The following is an 18,829-nucleotide window of genomic DNA, read 5'->3' on the forward strand; positions in this document are numbered from 1 at the left end:
GTAGCCGCATACATTGAAGGGTGGCCAATCGAACACCCTTCATCGAAAAGTTATATTGTGTATATAAAAATTTAGATTGTGTATAGAAATTATTTTTTATATGACTTTATTAAATTTTGAACACTCTTCACGAAATTCCTAACTTTGCCATTGCTTTGAACTTATGTTGAAATTTTAGTAACTTTTATATCGATATAGATACTTTGTGGCCAAAATGCTGGGTTCAGTTGATCCCGAAGCAAACATGCTACATCCTCCTTCGACTATCATATGATTGCCTCCAAAGGAACTAGAAAAATTCAGGGTCGTTTGGTTGGGAATAAGTTGTCCCATGATTAATTATCCAGGGATTAATTATTCCACTATCCCATGGGGATAAGAAAATACTACAATTCCGGGCGGGATTAGTTATACCACGATTTTATCTCAATCAAACGTGGGATAAACTCATCTCAAATTTAATCACGGAATTAATTATCCCTTATCGCTCGTACCAAACGAGCACTTAGTGCTTAAATTATGTTGAAGAGACTAAAAACTTAGGTCAAGGAAGAGAGGAGACCTATACTAGGATTCAGATGAAAACAAAATGCATCAGATCACCATTTGGTAACCATATTTCTAAAGAACTTAACTAAATGTTTCTTAGTACAAACAAAATGTGTAAGACTGGCAGCAGTAGCACAGTTTATTTAGAAAGAGTAATACAATTTAACTGTCTAAATCTATTTAATGAACATTTTCCCTCGAGTGGCAACAGCAACAAAACAGTTCTTTTCATATTTTCATGGTTAGAATCTCCAGACAATGCAGCACCCGCGTTGGTAAACACCAGCAGGGGTGAAGCTACGTATGGCCAAGAGTGGTCAACTGAACACTATTCACTGTATATAGAATAGTACTTGTTATTAATTATAATAAAATAGACCTTGAACGCCCTTACAAAAGATATTTAAAATTTGAACACCCTTATTGAATTTTCTGACTTCATCACTGAACACCAGTAATAGGTATGAACATATAAGGCTTGCAATCAGGTCCATTTTGACCTTTTATTGACTCCTGACCAAATCTAACACAATTTTTCCGCGAGGTGAACCAGTTTTACTATACTATACCTATACAATTCTTGTATACTCTATTTTGATGGTCTGTGTTTTATCTCATTTCCTCTTCTCTCATGTTACTACTGGCAGAGGTGAGGTACCACGCGATCCAGTTTGTTCAATACCATCTTGAGAAGGCTGGTCACCATATGTTCTGATGCGCTCTTCAGCATATATTGCCTGTACCACGTAACATTTACATTTTTAGGTGAACTGTGTCAGACTGTCAGTATATACAAGTTAAACTCTAAACAAGTTACTTTACATGTTCACAATTGTAAACTTACAATATCTAACTTTTCAAGAAATCACACTAACCTCTTTTCGCCAATTAGCTTTCCACATTTTATACATCAAAACTATTGTTTGAAGCAAGGTACCAACGAGCATTCCTGTCCATATTCCATTAACACCAATATTTGCAATGTAACCAAGGCAAGCACCCAAAGGAAGGCCAATTATATAGTAACAAACGACATTTATAATCGCAACTGAATATTGCCATCCAGCTCCAACTGCTACACCTGCACTTGCACAACAAAAATACTCAACGTTCGTTCAAATGACTTAGCATTATGACAATTTTAGAGTTACAATTTTTTAGGAAGACTTTGATTACCATGAAGTATTGGTTGAATGCTCATTAGGAAAATAGTAGCAGCCAAGAAATATGACAATTTGGATGTCTCATGTAGGACTTCTGGTTTATCAGAAAACATTCTCGGGTAATAATTTTTAGTAGCAATTACTGCAACTGTAAATACAACTCCGACAATAGTTGATGTAATTACAGCAATCACTACTGAGAATTTTGCAGCTTTTGGACGACCAGCTCCCAGTTCATTCGAAACACGTACACTGCATCATGTAATTTGAAGTATTAGATGTACAGTCAAATCTCTCTATAACAGTTTCATTATTTTTTGGCCGCTATAGTGAAGTGGTTATAGAGGGCATATATTATAACATAACATAAAAATCGATTCCGAGAAAAACTTGACTTTTATAGTGAATGACCATTATATATAGATGTTGTTACAGAGAGGTCTGACTATATACTCGAATTAAATCTATTCAATTGCGGCAATCCCTTCTTCCCAAAAAGATAGCACAGAAATAATGGATTTATTACAAACCTGATTGCAGCATTGAAACCTAGAGTGATCATCAGTACCCAAAGTTGCAAGTCCAAGCTGTGACACAGAGGAAATATATAGAAAAGAGTAAGAATTATAAACGGTGAGAATGTAGCAAAAACAAAACCAAATTCTATTTTTCTAAAAATAATTGAAAGTTTTGTAGAGGGTTTGATTAAGATACCAACCTGGTTGATACAGCATCTACTTTAATTTCTGGATTTTTTAACCAGCCAACCATAAGAATCACCACAGTAAAATACCAAAGCTCCAGGCTGCCAAATTTAGACAAATCAAATATATCATCACAAAAATTGTATATGATGGGGCGGATGTAGTGTTGTAGTAACAAGTTCAATTGAATCCATAACTTTCAACGTGGAATAAGAATTTATATGTAAAAAATTCGTTAAAATTACAAAAATAATAGATATGAACCCATAACTTTAAAAGTATAATATATAACCCTTCGGGGTTGCCCAGTTGGTTTGGAGGGCGGTTATCCATATGGAGGATTTGCCCAGTTGGTTTAGAGGGCAGTTATCCATATGGATGACTGAGATTGATTCCCCCCTCAATGCCTTCCAGGTTGAGCCTATCGCACAGGGATTGCCTAGTGCGGTTTATATTCCATGTGTGGTTTGCAGGCTATTACACAGGGGAGGTTTACCCAGTGCTGCTCACTCGAAGGGCAGAGGCTGTGACAGAGGTTGTAGCGGCTACGGGTTTCCCTCTTACCAAAAAAAACTTTAAAAATATAATGGGTTCAATGCTAAAAACATTTGAACCCATAAAGTTTAAATCTTAGATCCTCCTCAGTAATGTATCACGAGAAATCAATAGAACATACCATAACATGACAGCTGATGCAAGTGACAATTTGACAAAATTCCAAAGAGATTTAAAAGCTAGTATGGAAAATCCAGTCCATGATTCAGGGAAAAAGCCAGAAATAACATAGATATTCTGAGCTAAAACCACGAGCCACCACGATATATTCCCTGCCATGGCAGCACCAAGAAGTCCATGCCCGAGCTTTGTCACCAGCACCCAATTCAATACAATATGAAATACCAATACGACAACGTTGATTATTGTCATAACCCATATTTTGCTTTGTGCTTGAAGGAATTTTTGAACAGGAAAGTTCAATGCATAAGCATAGAGTTGAGGAATCACCCAAATTGCATATTTTCCTGCAATTTCTGCGATACGCTTATCCTGGTGTAGGAGCTTCAATATTGGTGATGTGAATACATAAAATGGTGTCAAAAATAAAGATGTCACTAGAGTAATAACACATGATCTTTGTAAATAAATTCCAAGCATATCGAATCGTTCTGCTCCAACTGCTTGTCCACAAAGTGTCTCAAGTGCACTTCCCATCCCTAGCTAATATAACAAATTTTTAGAAACACAAAAGAAAAAGGAAGATTTAGTCCATATTCAAGCACATGTCAAAGACATAAATAATAAGTAACTAAGCGTATGTTCTCTCTAACAGCTTAAACGACACAGTCCTGAAGTCATAGTTTTGGTCGACAATCATAAAATTTTACGTACCATAACTCCATAGACAAAGCCTTCAATAACATTCTGAACAACAGAGATAGCAGCTAACTCTAGAGAACCAAGATGTCCGACGAATGCAACGCTGACAAAGCCAATGGAAAACTGAGAAACTGCTGTGATAATGGCAGGAGCAGCTATTTCCCATAACTTCTTAGATTCATTAAAACTCTTTTTGCTCATTTTCTTTGCATCATCACAATCATCAGCTTGAAATTTCCTTTCCATTTCAAGAGCTCCCACTGGTTCTACTGCCATTGTAATATGTTGAGTCCAAAATCCTCTGTTTTTTCCTCTGCTTTCTTGATTTTCTTATGTTGGCTGTTGTTACATTTACTTGCTTATTTGTTAGTTAAATTCAACTACTATATATTTATAGCTTGACAGCTACGTGCATGCAAATTGAAAGTCAGTAATAATACTAGTAGAATACAAAGAATGTGGTGAAGCGGATGAGACTGCTCTTTCCTTAATCAGAGGTCTTGATTCGAGCCTTGGCTATGGAAAAATCATTGGTAGGGAGCGCTTCCATCCGAATGCAGAGCCGGATCCAGGATTTTAAGTTTATGGGTTCACAAATAGATTTTTATAGATATTTAATAAATTTTTTAACAAAAATACAGGGTCTACGCAAAAGTTACTGGGTTCCCGGGAACCCATATATTATGCCCTAGATCCGCCCCTGTCCAAATGGGGCCCTACCCTACGCGAATTAGGATATAGTCGGGCTCCAATGCGAGTAACGGACACCTAGTGGAAACCCAAAAAAAAGAATACAAAGAATGACAAACTGACCTTTTCTTTCACTTTGTGGTGTGGAAAACCGATTCACCACATGCCCATAATATGATAACAAGTAGTAGTATGAACGTTTCTTGAAAGGACTCAACTAACAGTTATTTCGGCTAGTAATGTTCTTTAAATTATAAATTAATAAATTTTATATAGAAAAGAAGAGATTAATGTTTAAACAATTGATAATTTGACCATCATTAACAAAATTAAACCTAAGTATTTAGGGACACGAGTATCGAGTTATGGAGAAGGAAACTCGGGCGAAATTGTAGGTGTAGTCGACAAATTTTCAATCGGTACAGTGTTTTATAAGCTTTTTTTTTTTTTTTTTTGCTTTTTCTTTTGTTGTGGCAACCTTTTCAAACTATACGTGTGAATGAAGCACGGTTACAAGAATATTAATGCAATTTTTAAAATTTGTTATATTATTATTGTTATTATTGATAAGGTGGGATGTTAGTTATTCATGAATTAGACAACTGATTGGTTGAAAAAAGAACCAAAAAATGAGTAAGAATTGAATTTGTTTTTAGATCATGCATGACGTGACAACAAATTTATGTAAATATTTGGTGAAAGCCATAGTTGACTTTCAATCCAAACTCAACCACTTTGTTCGTATTTCTGTTATCATTTCTCTATCGTTCTATTTCCATATATATCAAGCAGAAAATATAATTAAAGCAGTTAAATTTATATAGATATAATTGTACTCAATTGCACGCGAATTGCACGATATACTCTTCAATTAAGTCGGAGATAGAATTTGGATCATACAACTGGATATACTAATTATTAAAAGGCACAACTAATATTCTTGTTATATTGTAATATTCGTTTGGTTGGTGTAGTGATGTATCGGTATTTTGACAATTATAAGAGTTTTTGGGAAACTATGAATGAATATTGTATATGAGACTTTCCCTCTCTTGTATTTATAAAGAAAATGTTAAAGTAAAAGAAACCATATATATGATGGAAAACTTGTGGATTAGATTATGAATTTTAAAGAAAAAAGCGACTAAAGAATAAAAGAATGTGACGGTCCAAAATTGGGAAAAAATAAATAAGAAATAGCATAATTTACAACTGATAATTGAAAAATAATCACAATTTTAAAAGTAATCAAAATTTATCTACTTGTTTATGTAAAAATAAAATTTAAACAAAAATACCCTTAAAAATACGAAAAAATGTCAGCATAATATGCTGAGTCCGCATATTTTATATATGTTGGAATTCCTAATGTGCTGGAGTTCCAACATAATATGCTGGAAATTTATATGCAAGAGCTTCATAATCCAGCATATTATGCTGAAGCTTTCCGTATTTCAGCTAGGGTGTTTTTGTCCAGATTTTATCTTCGCATAAAATAATAGCTATTTTTAACGACTTTGCAAATACTGCATATTTTTCGATTACCAGTTCGAAAACTGGCTAGGCCATGCTATTTTTACTCCAAAATTTAAGTTATAAATTCAAAGTTATACCCCTTTTCAAGAATAGCTTACCTAACACTTAGAGTAGAATTATCATATTTGTCCAAGAATTTCTAATTTCTATTCCCAACTTTTCTTACCTAAAAAATTCCTAATTATATTCAAATTAAGTCAGCTAAACAGTGAAAACAAAGAAATAAAAAGCTCGTGCATGATGTAAAAGTGCAAATAGTCCGGCGTCATGCAAGTTGTACTTCAAGTAAAACTTTGTAGAAGTCCCCAACTCTTACCAAACTCTAAAATTAAAATGCTTTGACTCTTTTATCATATGATATTCATCTCGTAATTTGACAGCAAAACTGCACATATATTCGTCTTACCAATCCTTTATTAAAATTATCATTATTGCTTTCATACGTGTAGTCATAGTACTGAACTAATTATGTGAGTAATTAGTAGATTTTTCCATAAAAAAACAAGTCAATTGTAACAACTACTTTTGTGGTTTGCACTACTTTGCAGACTTTGAGGAAGTATTATTTGACGAAATATTGTCGGTGTTTTTCCCTTTCCTCTTTTCCTATCATGTGTTACTAAAAAAATTCTCCCATTAAAATATTTTAATAGATCATATGTTTGTCAATTTTTTTCCATATTTACTAAACATTTATTCATTTATCAAAACTTTATCTATAATTTTAACAAAGTAAGATTGAAATAATATTCATGTAACAAAAAAAACCAAAAACCCGACAAAACCGAACCAATCTAAACCGATATAGTCGGTTTGGTTTGGTTTTGATAAAAATCGAACCAACTCGGTCCATGTACACCCCTAGTTAAATGTACAAAAGAAAGAAAAATAAATGCTTATTATAAAATGGTCAAAGCTAAGCCAAGACAAAAGGATGAAGGTTTGGTATTTAATTAGCAAATTAAATCTGGTTGTCAAAGCTCTACGAAAGTAGAAACAAACAAATTCGTGTTCAGTTTCTTCACTTCTTGTGAACAAACAAGCCACACCAAACTCTGTTGACGAATAATAAATCAAACCCCACCAACACAACGTCATTATTATATTTTTACTTGGAAACACTACCAATAAAGAACACCATAAAAGAAGAGTATTACTTTAATTTTATTACAATCAATAGACAATTAAATACTTATTCGTTTTATTTTTTGTGGCACTATGTACTTAGTAAGTTATTTTTTTAATAAAGAAAAAACATAAAATATTTGGAGATATATGTTAAACTTTTTCATTTACCCTTAAGACATACTTTTACAAAAACACATAAATATTACAACATGATTAATTAGGACTACAAGTTCTATAAGAATATAATTTATATACGTTGGCCGACAGTATCAAGTCACTTAAAAAGATAATTACAGGTTAGTAACTTGCAAAATGAGATAGGTGGCCTAGATTAAAATACACTAGTGCTGCTCTGTACAAACAAATATTACTACCATTTACGTGTACATATACACTCTTTCTATTTAAGGCAAAAAAACACTTTTAGAAATGTAAAAGGGTCCTAATCCTATACATACTGATTTAATATATACACCTGTAATACCCCTAACTACCAATATCAACCACCAAAACTAATGAGAATGACTAGTACTACTAACTTTACATTGGTCAAGAATTTGATCTATAACTTGTCCTATCATGAAAATGAATTAAATCCAAAATCAGTGTCTTTATCAACTCAAGATTTTGTGATCAATTCTTTTGACTTCTGCATTCTCATTCTGGTGTACTAACATCAGCTACTTGCATATCAAAAATCTTTCTTGTTCCAAATTCCAACTTGAATTCTGAAGCCAATGAAACTATCAGATTCTTCTGTAGAAGAATATGATTCAACTAACTCAGGGACTTGATCGACGAAGCAGCGATCGTCAGTGTCCGGAAAATCGCCCTTGGCTTGATTATTCTTACCACCAACCACCTCAGTTTTTCCATCTTGTAAGGCTGAGAGCTATTGAGAAGATTCATATCAGTCAGAATAAATGTTAAGATAATCATAGTTTCTTGAATTTACGAGGTCACAGTTGTGGACTATGGGACAGAATTTCACCTGTGCATGTGACAAATAACTAATGCAAGTTGTAAGCATTAGAGAACCAAAACCAGCGTAGACTATTAGTACTCCTGGATCAGTCTGTGGCCAAACATAGTACACACTCAACAACCATTGCAAACATAAGATAAACGGAAAAGGGTTTGATTTGCCCCTCTACTATTGTTTATTATTCAATCTTGCCCCATGTTATATTTTCCGTTTAAATATACCCTTGACGTCCATCAAAGTTCTATATTTGCCCCTATTTATTCATATGGTTCAATCTCTCAGAAGGCGCCACGTGTCTTGGTCGTTAAAATAGGGGCAAATATAGAACTTTGATGGACGACAAGGGTATATCTGAACGAAAAGTATAACGAGCAACAAGATTGAACAATAAACAATAGTAGAGGGACAAATCAGACCCTTTTCCGTAAAATAAAACAATTTCTTTGGATGCTGCTGCTACTTCATATGAGGATTTATTTTTTTTTTGGTACCTTTAGGTCCAGGCTGGTACTACCAATTGCGTCCACAGTGACAATTTTTGTTCCATCAATCTCAATTTGAAGCTTTGAGTTCGGTTGTCTAACTCCAGCAAATTCCCCTTCTTTATCGTTAAGAATAGTTGATTGCAGATCACCAGCTTGTATTGATCTGCATTTTAGAATCAAAAAGGAGGAAAATCAGAATAGTAGAAATAATAAGAGAACGTTAAAAACGTAGGCTTCTCGTTAAGTTAAAGAATTCCATTTTTCGCAAAAACTTAAGGTGATGCTACTGTACCTTAAGGGATCATTGACACTTATGGTTTTCCTCAGTACTTCCTTTCCGTTAAGGTCAAATAGGGAAATATCAGTATGAAACTTTGAGACCTACATTACATATTAAGGACAACAGAAAAGAAAAAGAGTTATTCAGAAGTTTGTGGAAAGGGAAAGCATAGTTAACTCACATAAATTGAATGTGCATATATACCTCTCCGCTTTCATCGTAGTCCAAGTAGGATCGATTGACATGAACCTTAGTACTAAAAGCATCAGAAAGAGTCGATAGAACCCATTGCGGTGCAATTACATCCCCTCCAAAACTGTCTGCTGCACTGAGAGTTCCTCCTCCAGACACTGCAAGCAGCAGCGCGAAATGTACTACAGTTGAAGCAAGTCGACTTGCCAACCCCTTAAATGCTTGAAGAGATGGCCCTTTTAAGAATACCTAGAGATGCAGAGTTTGCCGAAATGTTAATACTTATGAAGTCGCTGTTGAAGAAATTAAGAAACTAAAAGATGTATTGTCCAACTAGTCATGCATGGATCCAGTTGAAGCAATCCGATTGTAAAGTTAGAGTAACACTACTTTCTGTACTACAACAAACCAAATCTCTATAATGTTCGCCCACCTATGTTCTCGTTTACTGGCTAACAAGAGAAGAAAGTTATTCCTGCAAATAGTAACAGGAGGAAAAACCAGATGATCCAATTCCAAATTACTCTTCATCTTTAGTCCATATAGCGTGGCATACTGTTTTACATAAAAATAACTTTTCCAAAAAAAATCCAAAAAGAGACGGAAACGCTTGAGCAGCCTTGTTGATAATTTTGCATTAATGTACTCTAGCATTTTTGAAAACATCTTGATTCTCTCATTCCATTATAGGACAGGTCTCCTCGGCAATATTTCAAATACTATATGAAGGACTAAAATAAACCACAGACTAAATCAGTAGAAAACATTATTATTTTTATACCTCATATCCAACTTCTAGCGGTTTGACAGCCGAGTCTTTAACCGATGTTCTTGGCAGAGTGTCTGCATCTTCTTGCATTTGAAGTGGCTCAGCTGAATTCAAGAAAGGCTGCCTGCAGATTGATCAATACATGTTAATTCCAATCTGCTTTAGAGACCTCCGAATTAAAATTCAGGAAAATGGAAATTAAAAGCAGACCTTCTTGCTACCTTCAGAAGGGGAATTTGTGTTGTGTTTGTGCAAACCATCAATGATGCACCTAGTATCGCCAACGACCCCAGGAAAATAGGGGACGAGAACATGTGATCAAGGCCAAGGGTAAATTCAGAAAAATTCTGAAAGTAAAATTCTGGAACCTCGCCTTTGTCAATGATAGTTCCTGCAAGCGAAAAAATGGAAAAAAAAAAAAAAAGAAAGAAATCTAGTTATCAGAGAATCTTCAAATAGATAGGCACAAATAAAAGAAAAATTGAGAAAAGAAAGAAAGAGAGAAGCACTGAATACGTGAGTGTTAACTTAAAGAGAATAATAGATGATTTCGTCAGTTTAAGCAGACAGGAAATCAAATAATCAAGGTTAATTTTGGTGAGAACATTGAACAAACAACAATGTTCACTACATAGGCAACATCTAATAACCCTGCCACCATTGAAACAATGCAGGCTCTATTTCTGTTCTCTTTACTGATATCACAGGGGAAAAAAAAGATTACAATCATGAAAAGCTCTAAGCCAAGGTGAAATAATATGATAACGCCAACACTACCACGAAACTATGCCTATTGCGCATGTTCTGCTGCTTAGGAATGTTATTAGAACTTCAAATAGCCAAATAATGGAGGACTAAATAAGGATACCAAAGGCCAACTAATAACTCAAAAATTGAATGTGCTGTCATGCATCTTATGCAGCCTAGAACTGCAATTAGAATGGCTGCTGCCAAATAAATTATGGAAAGGAAAGGCCCCAAGACAATAGCAAATTCAAAATTTAGTAAACGCAACCAGCTATAGTAAAGGAAGGGAAGCCTGGGAGCAACATTAAAGTTATCTCTGTGTGATTTATAGGTCACAGGTTCGAGCGGTGGAACCAGCCGCTAATGCTTGCATTAGGTTATTTATATTAGGTTGTCTACGTCACACCCTTGGATATGGCCCTTCTCGGGATCTTGCGTGAACGCGGGATACTTTGTGCATCGGGCTGCCCAACCAAATTATAGTAAAGGCTTACGTAGGAAAACACAAGAGGTCTACTAAAAATCATAAGAATGGAATCTCTCATCATAAACATACATATGCACACATGCATAAAACCAACACGGAATAGGCAGCAAGGATTCACATAGCCAATACCAATAGTTAGCTCAGGACTGTTGTTTTGTGTATATATTATTGAGACATAATATAATTAAGTACTCATCAAGAGTATGATCTCTCTAATAGATTAAACTTTTAGATGAGATAGTTCATATTTTAACACGATATCACAAATGCATGTTTTGAGTTCAAATCTCATCGCCACCAAAAAAGTTTAAAAAACATTTCCACGCCTGAGAATGTGTGTAAAAATAGACCAACTTGAAGCTTTGTAATTAAATCATAAATACATGCACTGAAAATATTACCTAAGGCCATTAAACCAGCAGCAGCAAACATCTCACCAATTACCAAAGGCAAATTAGAGAGAACTCCCAATACCCTTTTGTGCACTTTCTTAAACACCACTTTACCATCCGCATTATTAATCCTAGTGGTTCCTTCCGCCGCCTTCTTCCGCTCCAAAAGCGGCGGCGCTCCGCCGGAGTCCGGCGAAGAAATATTGCCAGGAACAATCTTTTTCTTGATCGTTTTCTTCCCTTTTGAAGTCTTGAGCTTACAAGTACGAGTAAATGAAAAAGTGCGGTCCTTTTTGTTATAAACACCAAGAATTCTTGAATTTTGAGGAACCCAGAAATGATTATGAAAATGAGGTGTTCTTAAAGGTTTAGTTGAAAATTTTAACATCTCCATCGATGTGGGAACTCTAAAAAAGACTAATTAAGAATATAAACAGAGAGATGAGAGGGTTAATTAATTTGGTTTAGTTCAGGTATTAGCTATATGGAGTTGTAACAATTGTTTTGTAAGTTTATGTAAACATAAGGGGTGTGAGAGAGGCAGTGTACTACAACTATTTATACTTGTGTACTTAGTACTTCAAAATATTGCTTAGTACTTACTACAACAAATTTATACAGATTATAATACTTGAGCAAACTTTTAAGCAAACATAATAATGGATTAGAGTAAATTGCATGTACAATACCTTTTCACTTCTTTAAATTCAACAATACCACTGCGTCTATCTCATATTTGAGGTCATAAAGTTTTTATTCATAATACAATTTTTATAATAATTTTAATAGTTACATTCTTAATTTTTTTTTAAAATTGTACTAACTAGTGCGAGACTGCCAGTTGTGCGTCTTCGCTTGATTCCCCGATTGATTTGCTTGTCACATGGCCCTTCCCTTTATCTCACCTAAGCCGAGGGTTTTCTGAAAATATCCTCTTTATCTTTTTAAAGGTAAGGATAAGGTTTGCATATACACTGGTTTCCTCATACCTCACTTGTGAAAATACGCTTGGTAGTTATTGTTGTTGTTCCACAAAAAAATTAAATATTTTGACACTCAAACTCAAAATTAGTATATCATTCTTTTTAGGATGGATGACGTATTTTTTTTACCATCTCCGTAATCTAAAAAAAAAAGAAAATAATGCCATTCTAGCTTTTGAACAAATTTAGCATTTCATTGATGCCACTATTAATTAATATAGTATATCTTTCGTGAAATTTATTTTAGTTGAACTAGGGTGTTTGGATTGGCTTTTAAGCTAGTCAAATCAGCTTTTAAGTTTTTTTCTTTTAGTTTTTCAGTGTTTGACAAAGCTATAAAGTGCTTAAAATAAATTAAAAATGCTTAAAACAAGCCAAAAGCAATAGGTTGGACAATCCCAACTTATTACTTTTTGACTTAAAACTATTTATAATCACTTTTAAAAGTCAATTCAAACGGGCTCCAAGGCAGATCAAGTTGACGAATGAGCTTAATTAACTAAAGGTGCTTTTAAGATGAATTTAGCAAGGGAGAAATTCAAAAATAGCTAGATTTACAAGTGGTCATTCAAAAATGGTCACAGTTTCAAAAGTAATCGAGATTTAACCACTTTTCATGTAAAGATAAATTTGAACGAAAACACTTTTCAAAATCCGAAAAAATACTCCTTCATAATATACTGGAGTTCCAGTATAATATTCCGGTCCAGCATAATATACTGGAAGCCCGTGTTATTTACGGAGTTGAAATTTTTATAACCAAACAATAATCCTTACGGCCCCCAATAAAATTGTTTTGAAGGCAAATATTGTATAATTGTTCGATTTTCCGCAAATTTTTCATCCCTCTATATAAATAACTCAATATTGATTCGCAGTCGATAACATATTTTGATTAATGCATCGTACATCCGGCTGCCGATATCACCCTTGAAACACAGTTCGTCTTCGATCTCACGTGAATACAAAATATTTTATGTATCGGACTTGCCTTTTAATTTAATTAATGCAAATCTGAGATATTGATAACTTACCCAAAGCAGAAAAGGTCGTATCATTAGGTGTGAGTAGTACACGTACTTTTGAGCACTCTCAATTTTCAGTTTTCATCAAATAGGCATTGCTTGATTTCTAGATCTCACTCGTGCTTTCGAAAGCATGCCAATTGTGTATAATACTAATTATAATATGAATTATATTTCAATCCTGAATTAGTTCAAAATTAACCGTACGCATCACATGTATATATTCCACTGCATTCGAATAATACTACAAAGACAATAGTACAATAATTAAATGTTCTCTAATTACGCATTTATATTAAAGTTTCTGTTCAAACTATAATTATTTGAAAGGAAAAATAAAACTATTGGAGAACAGAACAGGTGTAAGTGCAACAACAACTAAGCTTTAACATAAATTAGTTAGTATTGGCCGTCCTTTGCTTTCTTCATGTTTTTTCTTAGCCAAGTTAACTACACCCACGCATAGATGACAAGTTAGTCCTAGACTTAAAAACATAACACAAATAACTCTTCCTTTCAATCAATTGTTCATTTTTTTTTTATAAAGCAAACGAAAAAGAAAAAGATAAAAGGAACTAAATACCCCTATTATACTTCTTGTTTGTCACCGCTCCCCCTTTAATGGATCCTGCACGGAGCTGGAAAAATTGTGCGATACATCAAATATTTACACTATATTTATCATTCGTAGCTATACTTTCAGTAAATTTACCATTCGTAGCTATATTTGAATTTCATAGCAAATCCATGAAATAAGAGATTAATTGTTTCGAACTGAAACAAGAGACCAATAAGCTCGTGTAGCTCAGTTGGTTAGAGGTTCTTGCTTAGTTAGCTGAGATCTTGAATTCAACTCTCAACAAGAGCATTTTATTTACTCGATACAAGTTGTATCCTTTGTATACATACTTGTATTTCGTCTTGATTAAAGCTATAGTGCTTTATACCGATATATGAGATAGTTATTGAAAAATACTTGTTGTTTAATTTGTCGTCCAATCCTATACAATGTAGTGTATTATACTGTTGTACAACAATGGCGCAAGGCATTGACAACCATATATGCATGACGTGCTTCCCTAAGCCTACAACTTGCATTATACTACACACTATCTCCCATTACATCATGTGCTTTCGACTTCCATTGGACTACACACTTAACTAATTTCTACACTCCTTTCGTCTAAAGTTTCATTTCTTGCGGAATCAAAACATTTTCAACCACTTTCCTTACTTCCCAATATGGGGGAAACTTCATATTTTAATTTACATTTGCCTCCATCTTAACTAATTGTTACTTTAGGACAGAAAAGACAACACGCGTCTGCTTCCAAAAACATTAAAATGTTGCTTGCTTTAATGCTGAAATTTCAACTTACCCTATTATGCTAAGTGTAGAAAAATGGAGATTCTAACCTTAGAAAGTGAGCCATGAAAACAGCAAGAATAAGGACCTCCTTTAACTTTACGTACAAGGAATATATCCCATACACTCCAACAATTCTCAAGTATTGCTTTACGTGTGGGATATATCCAAATTATCTTTCATTTAGTATTCCTAAGTAATAATAATTATTAAAAATAAAATAAAAATTCCCTTGTCTTAGATAAGAAAGTTGCTTCGACACAAATCATTCTTCTTCTTATTAAACAAGAGATTATAAGAGAATAGCAGCAAGAATAACCGAATAGTTAAAACCAGAAAGCTTAGTAGTGGCAAAATGGATAAAAAGACAGTTATCCATCGATTATTATCCACTAAAAAATAAATTGGATAATTAACTTTTTAAAAATGGGTCAAATATGGATAAGATCCATATTATCCACTTAACCAATGGATAACCTATGAGTTTAACTTTATATTTGTAAAAATTCAAAGTGGGAGTTACTCAAGTTTGAAAGATTAAAAATTCTTCCAAAAATGATCATATATCCATATTATCTGCCGGTTAACCCATTTTCTATCCACATTAAATATGGGTCGTGTCGGATGCATTACTTGTATTCAACTCACCCATATCCAACCCGACCCATCCGCTTGCTACCCCTACCATAAGCCTTAGCATTTACTGGGGCATTTGCACAAATGGCCCTTTTGAGATCACTATTTAATTCTGTCCCTTTTAAATCCAGTGCGTTAATTTTGTCTACACCAAAAACAAAAACAAAAAAAAGATATTCATCTAGCTGTTTTAACGGCAAAACTAGCCAACATTTGGTCGACCGGGACAGAATCTAAAGAGCAGCCTTAAAAAGGCCAGACGATGCAAATAATCTGCATTTGGGATCTTTACACAAATAGCCAGCCATATTCATTGTTTACTTTTCTAGCCATAGACATAGATACATTCATTATACATAATTATACACATAATATATATAAATTATGCATATATCATACCTCCACCAGCTATTTTTAGGTTAAGATGTTGGGTGGGCGGATATTTGGGTTAATTCTTCACCGACGGACCGAAGAGAAACTACCATGGATATGAATCAAGAATTCACTCAAATATCAGGCCCAAACATCACCCTCTTGTTAAATAGTTACAGAACAATTTGAAGAAGAAGAAGCTCCACCAGCTTTTTATTAAGAGAAAAACTTGGTGCAGATTCTGGTGCTAAGTACATACCTAATCCTAACTAATAATAATGTGCAGGAGAGTTGCACCTGGTTTACTACACATATGTAGGTCTAGCACACTAGGATACATACACTTGTATGATTAACGATTACACATCGTTAATCTATAACACTTCAGGCCTTATGAAATTAGGGAAATGATTAAGAGGAAACCGATGATCAAGAAAAGCATCTTCATAAAGAATTTTGTTCCGTCTAGGTGGTTAGAGTAATGGAAACCATGAGCATAACCCCCGTGAAAGGAACCGGAAAAGAGGTAAGGGACTCCTGTAGTCGCCCCATAAACAGTGGCATCATGAAATCCATGTACATGAAGGTTAAAAAAAGCTGGAATAGCTCCAAAAAGATCAGATAACATCGAGTTTCCAAACCTTGCACTTGGCATGGGCATGGGCATGGGCACGGGCCTGAACCCCCCTATGGGATCCAATTCATCATGTCGGAGATAGTCCATATCTACAGCTGGAGCAGTTTGAGGTCTCTGTCCCATTGGACGCTTAGGGATATTGATCCCAGGTACTAACCGAGATCTTGGGTCAGAACTTGATTTGCCTCGTCCATATATCGGAACCAACTTGTGCTCTTCTACGAGAGCCTTACATACTGGGCACTCGTAGGAATGTGAATGAACTTGCAACCATTCGTAAAGACATGGCCAACAATAAAGGTGGCCACAAAGAGTGACTATAGGATCTTGAGCTAACTCAAAGCAGATATTGCATTCAAAACCACCAGGGTCAGAATTCATATCTGCTGAACGCAAAGCATCCATCGATTCACCTGTCCAGAATTGAAAACCTGCAAGCAAATGATAACAGGAGGCCCGACTTCTATTAACATAGTGACATCATGGAATGGAATAACAAGAAGAAAGAGTATAAAATGGGATCAGAAAATGTGAACCAAACATATATAGAGCAAATAAAGATAACAATTTTTGAGTCCATTTACACGGGGAACCATGAAAAATAACTTAAATGGCCTTTTGGTAAAAAAGAGAAATGAAAATCAAATAATAATAGTACGTAATGCTACTCGCCAAAGGTCTAAATGTTTTTTTTCAGAAGTTGTTAGATGATTCAGCTTGGGGTATTGAAGAAGCTAATATGGACAAAATTTACATACTGTATTATTACTTTCCAAGACCTAAACACCAAATAATGTAAATAACTTATTACCCTCAGCTTCGTCAATCTTCCTCCTGAACTTTCACGCTTCACAGACTAGGAACCAAGTTGGAAGGAAATGAAAATGTTTCGGGCATAAATTTAAGTAAAAAGTAACTTCCAAGGACACTCATTCCCGCATATAAGTGAAGGTGTTTTCTTGACATTAGTTTGTTAGGGAAAGGCACAGTGGTATTTTAGTTCAGTATAAGCTGGGGTAGTCTTTGGCGCAATGGTAAGAGTTATTGTCGTGTGAGGATTGAGGTCACAAGTTCAAGCCGTGGAAATAACCTCTTGCGGAAATGAAAGATAAGAATGCATATAATAGATTCAATGTAGCCTCGCTCTTCCACGAACCCAGCTAAGCTTAGTGCACCGGCCTGCCCTTTATAAGCTATTTTTGTCATGAAGCATTGCTTATCAAAAAAAGATAGATTTTTTCCATGAACTGCAAACTCAATGGGTTCCCTTATCCTCTTGCAGAAATGAAAAGTAAGAATGCGTACAATAAATCCAATGTAGCCTCGCCCTTCCCAGAACCTGCCTAAGCTTAGTGCACCAGTCTGCCATTTATAAGATATTTTTGACATGAAACATTGCTTATTAAAAAAGTAGATTTTTTCCCATGAACTGCAAACTCACATGGTTTCCCTTATCTTAAGTGCAATGCCCTTTAAACTACCAAATGATTCATAATCAACTTAGACCATAATGTTGACTACTTAATTTCGTTGAACTTATGCACTCATTATCAACATATGCATCTGAAACTTATACCAATAGAAAGCCATGATATATCCATAGCAACCCAAAATATGATAAAATCAAATATTCACAAACGAAATCTACCCACAAGATAAAATTAGTCATCTTTATTTCAAGCAATATTCCAGAACAAGATCGTAGCACAGTGGAACTTAAATCCACCAAAATTTAATCCTAGGATCTCAATACAAACATATACCCACTTCATTTAATTCATTTTCCCTTAATTTATCTTCTCAAAACTTACTTAAAGTTACAATTTTTTCCAGAAGAAGAAGCGAAACAGATCCAATCACATAGCAAAATAACAATATATAACAGAGTAAGCTAAAAGGAAAGGAGTACCCACCTGGAATTAGAAGACGAGGAGTCTTGAAAGGAAAATGGATGACACCAAATGAAAAGAAAAAAGGAAATCAAGAATGGGTTTGGCTAAAACTTTACACTTGCATACCCAAAAGGGTTTTTTTCTCTCTTTTAGTCACAGCTGTAGTGTCGGTAGGTACCTAATTATTTACTACTCCTACTAGTCAGTCTACTGATGCATATTAGGCAACGTTAATTACCATGTTAAAGAAAAAAGTCGCCTCGAACCAACAGTCATCCAAGATCCAACGCGCTATTTGGAAGTCTAAAACTGTGTTTCATTCAAACCAGGGATTTTACTTGGTTTAGTATAATTAATCCTCCCTCCGGTCCAAAATAAGTAATTTTTTTGCCTTTTTTTGTGGTCCAAAATAAGTGATTTTTTCAGATTTCAAG

The 18,829-nt window shown here is 34.5% G+C and overlaps 3 protein-coding genes across 5 annotated transcripts; all 3 read right to left on the bottom strand.

The window, feature by feature from the left end:
* Positions 1–751: 751 nt before the first annotated feature.
* LOC107760259 (protein DETOXIFICATION 33-like) lies at positions 752–4,175 on the bottom strand. Of its 2 annotated transcripts, none has more exons than XM_016578282.2 (7): positions 3,806–4,175; positions 3,093–3,634; positions 2,431–2,517; positions 2,243–2,299; positions 1,726–1,964; positions 1,425–1,630; positions 752–1,286 (listed from the first exon to the last, which is right to left on the bottom strand). In XM_016578282.2, the coding sequence occupies exons 1-7, from the start codon at positions 4,067–4,069 to the stop codon at positions 1,179–1,181; spliced, it is 1,503 nt and encodes a 500-aa protein (XP_016433768.2). In that variant the 5' UTR covers positions 4,070–4,175; the 3' UTR covers positions 752–1,178. The 2 variants fall into 2 exon arrangements, with proteins under 2 accessions (XP_016433768.2, XP_075074250.1); XM_075218149.1 differs by having other exon boundaries at positions 3,093–3,630; positions 3,806–3,943.
* Positions 4,176–7,448: 3,273 nt separating this feature from the next.
* Positions 7,449–12,001, bottom strand: LOC107760257 (cytochrome c biogenesis protein CCS1, chloroplastic-like). Its single transcript, XM_016578280.2, has 8 exons — positions 11,494–12,001; positions 10,069–10,249; positions 9,871–9,982; positions 9,102–9,338; positions 8,910–8,998; positions 8,624–8,780; positions 8,139–8,222; positions 7,449–8,039 (listed from the first exon to the last, which is right to left on the bottom strand). Exons 1-8 carry the CDS (start codon positions 11,876–11,878, stop codon positions 7,839–7,841), a joined length of 1,446 nt encoding a protein of 481 aa, XP_016433766.1. The 5' UTR covers positions 11,879–12,001; the 3' UTR covers positions 7,449–7,838.
* A 3,977-nt stretch (positions 12,002–15,978) lies between these two features.
* LOC107760256 (E3 ubiquitin-protein ligase RMA3-like) lies at positions 15,979–18,616 on the bottom strand. 2 transcript variants are annotated; one of them, XM_016578278.2, is made up of 2 exons: positions 18,417–18,616; positions 15,979–16,934 (listed from the first exon to the last, which is right to left on the bottom strand). In XM_016578278.2, exon 2 carries the CDS (start codon positions 16,906–16,908, stop codon positions 16,258–16,260), a length of 651 nt encoding a protein of 216 aa, XP_016433764.1. In that variant the 5' UTR covers positions 16,909–16,934; positions 18,417–18,616; the 3' UTR covers positions 15,979–16,257. The 2 variants fall into 2 exon arrangements, with proteins under 2 accessions (XP_016433764.1, XP_016433765.1); XM_016578279.2 differs by lacking the exon at positions 18,417–18,616 and adding an exon at positions 17,315–18,384.
* Positions 18,617–18,829: the final 213 nt, after the last annotated feature.

Source organism: Nicotiana tabacum, chromosome 7, assembly GCF_000715075.1.
Source record: "Nicotiana tabacum cultivar K326 chromosome 7, ASM71507v2, whole genome shotgun sequence".
NCBI classification, from domain to species: Eukaryota; Viridiplantae; Streptophyta; class Magnoliopsida; order Solanales; family Solanaceae; genus Nicotiana; species Nicotiana tabacum.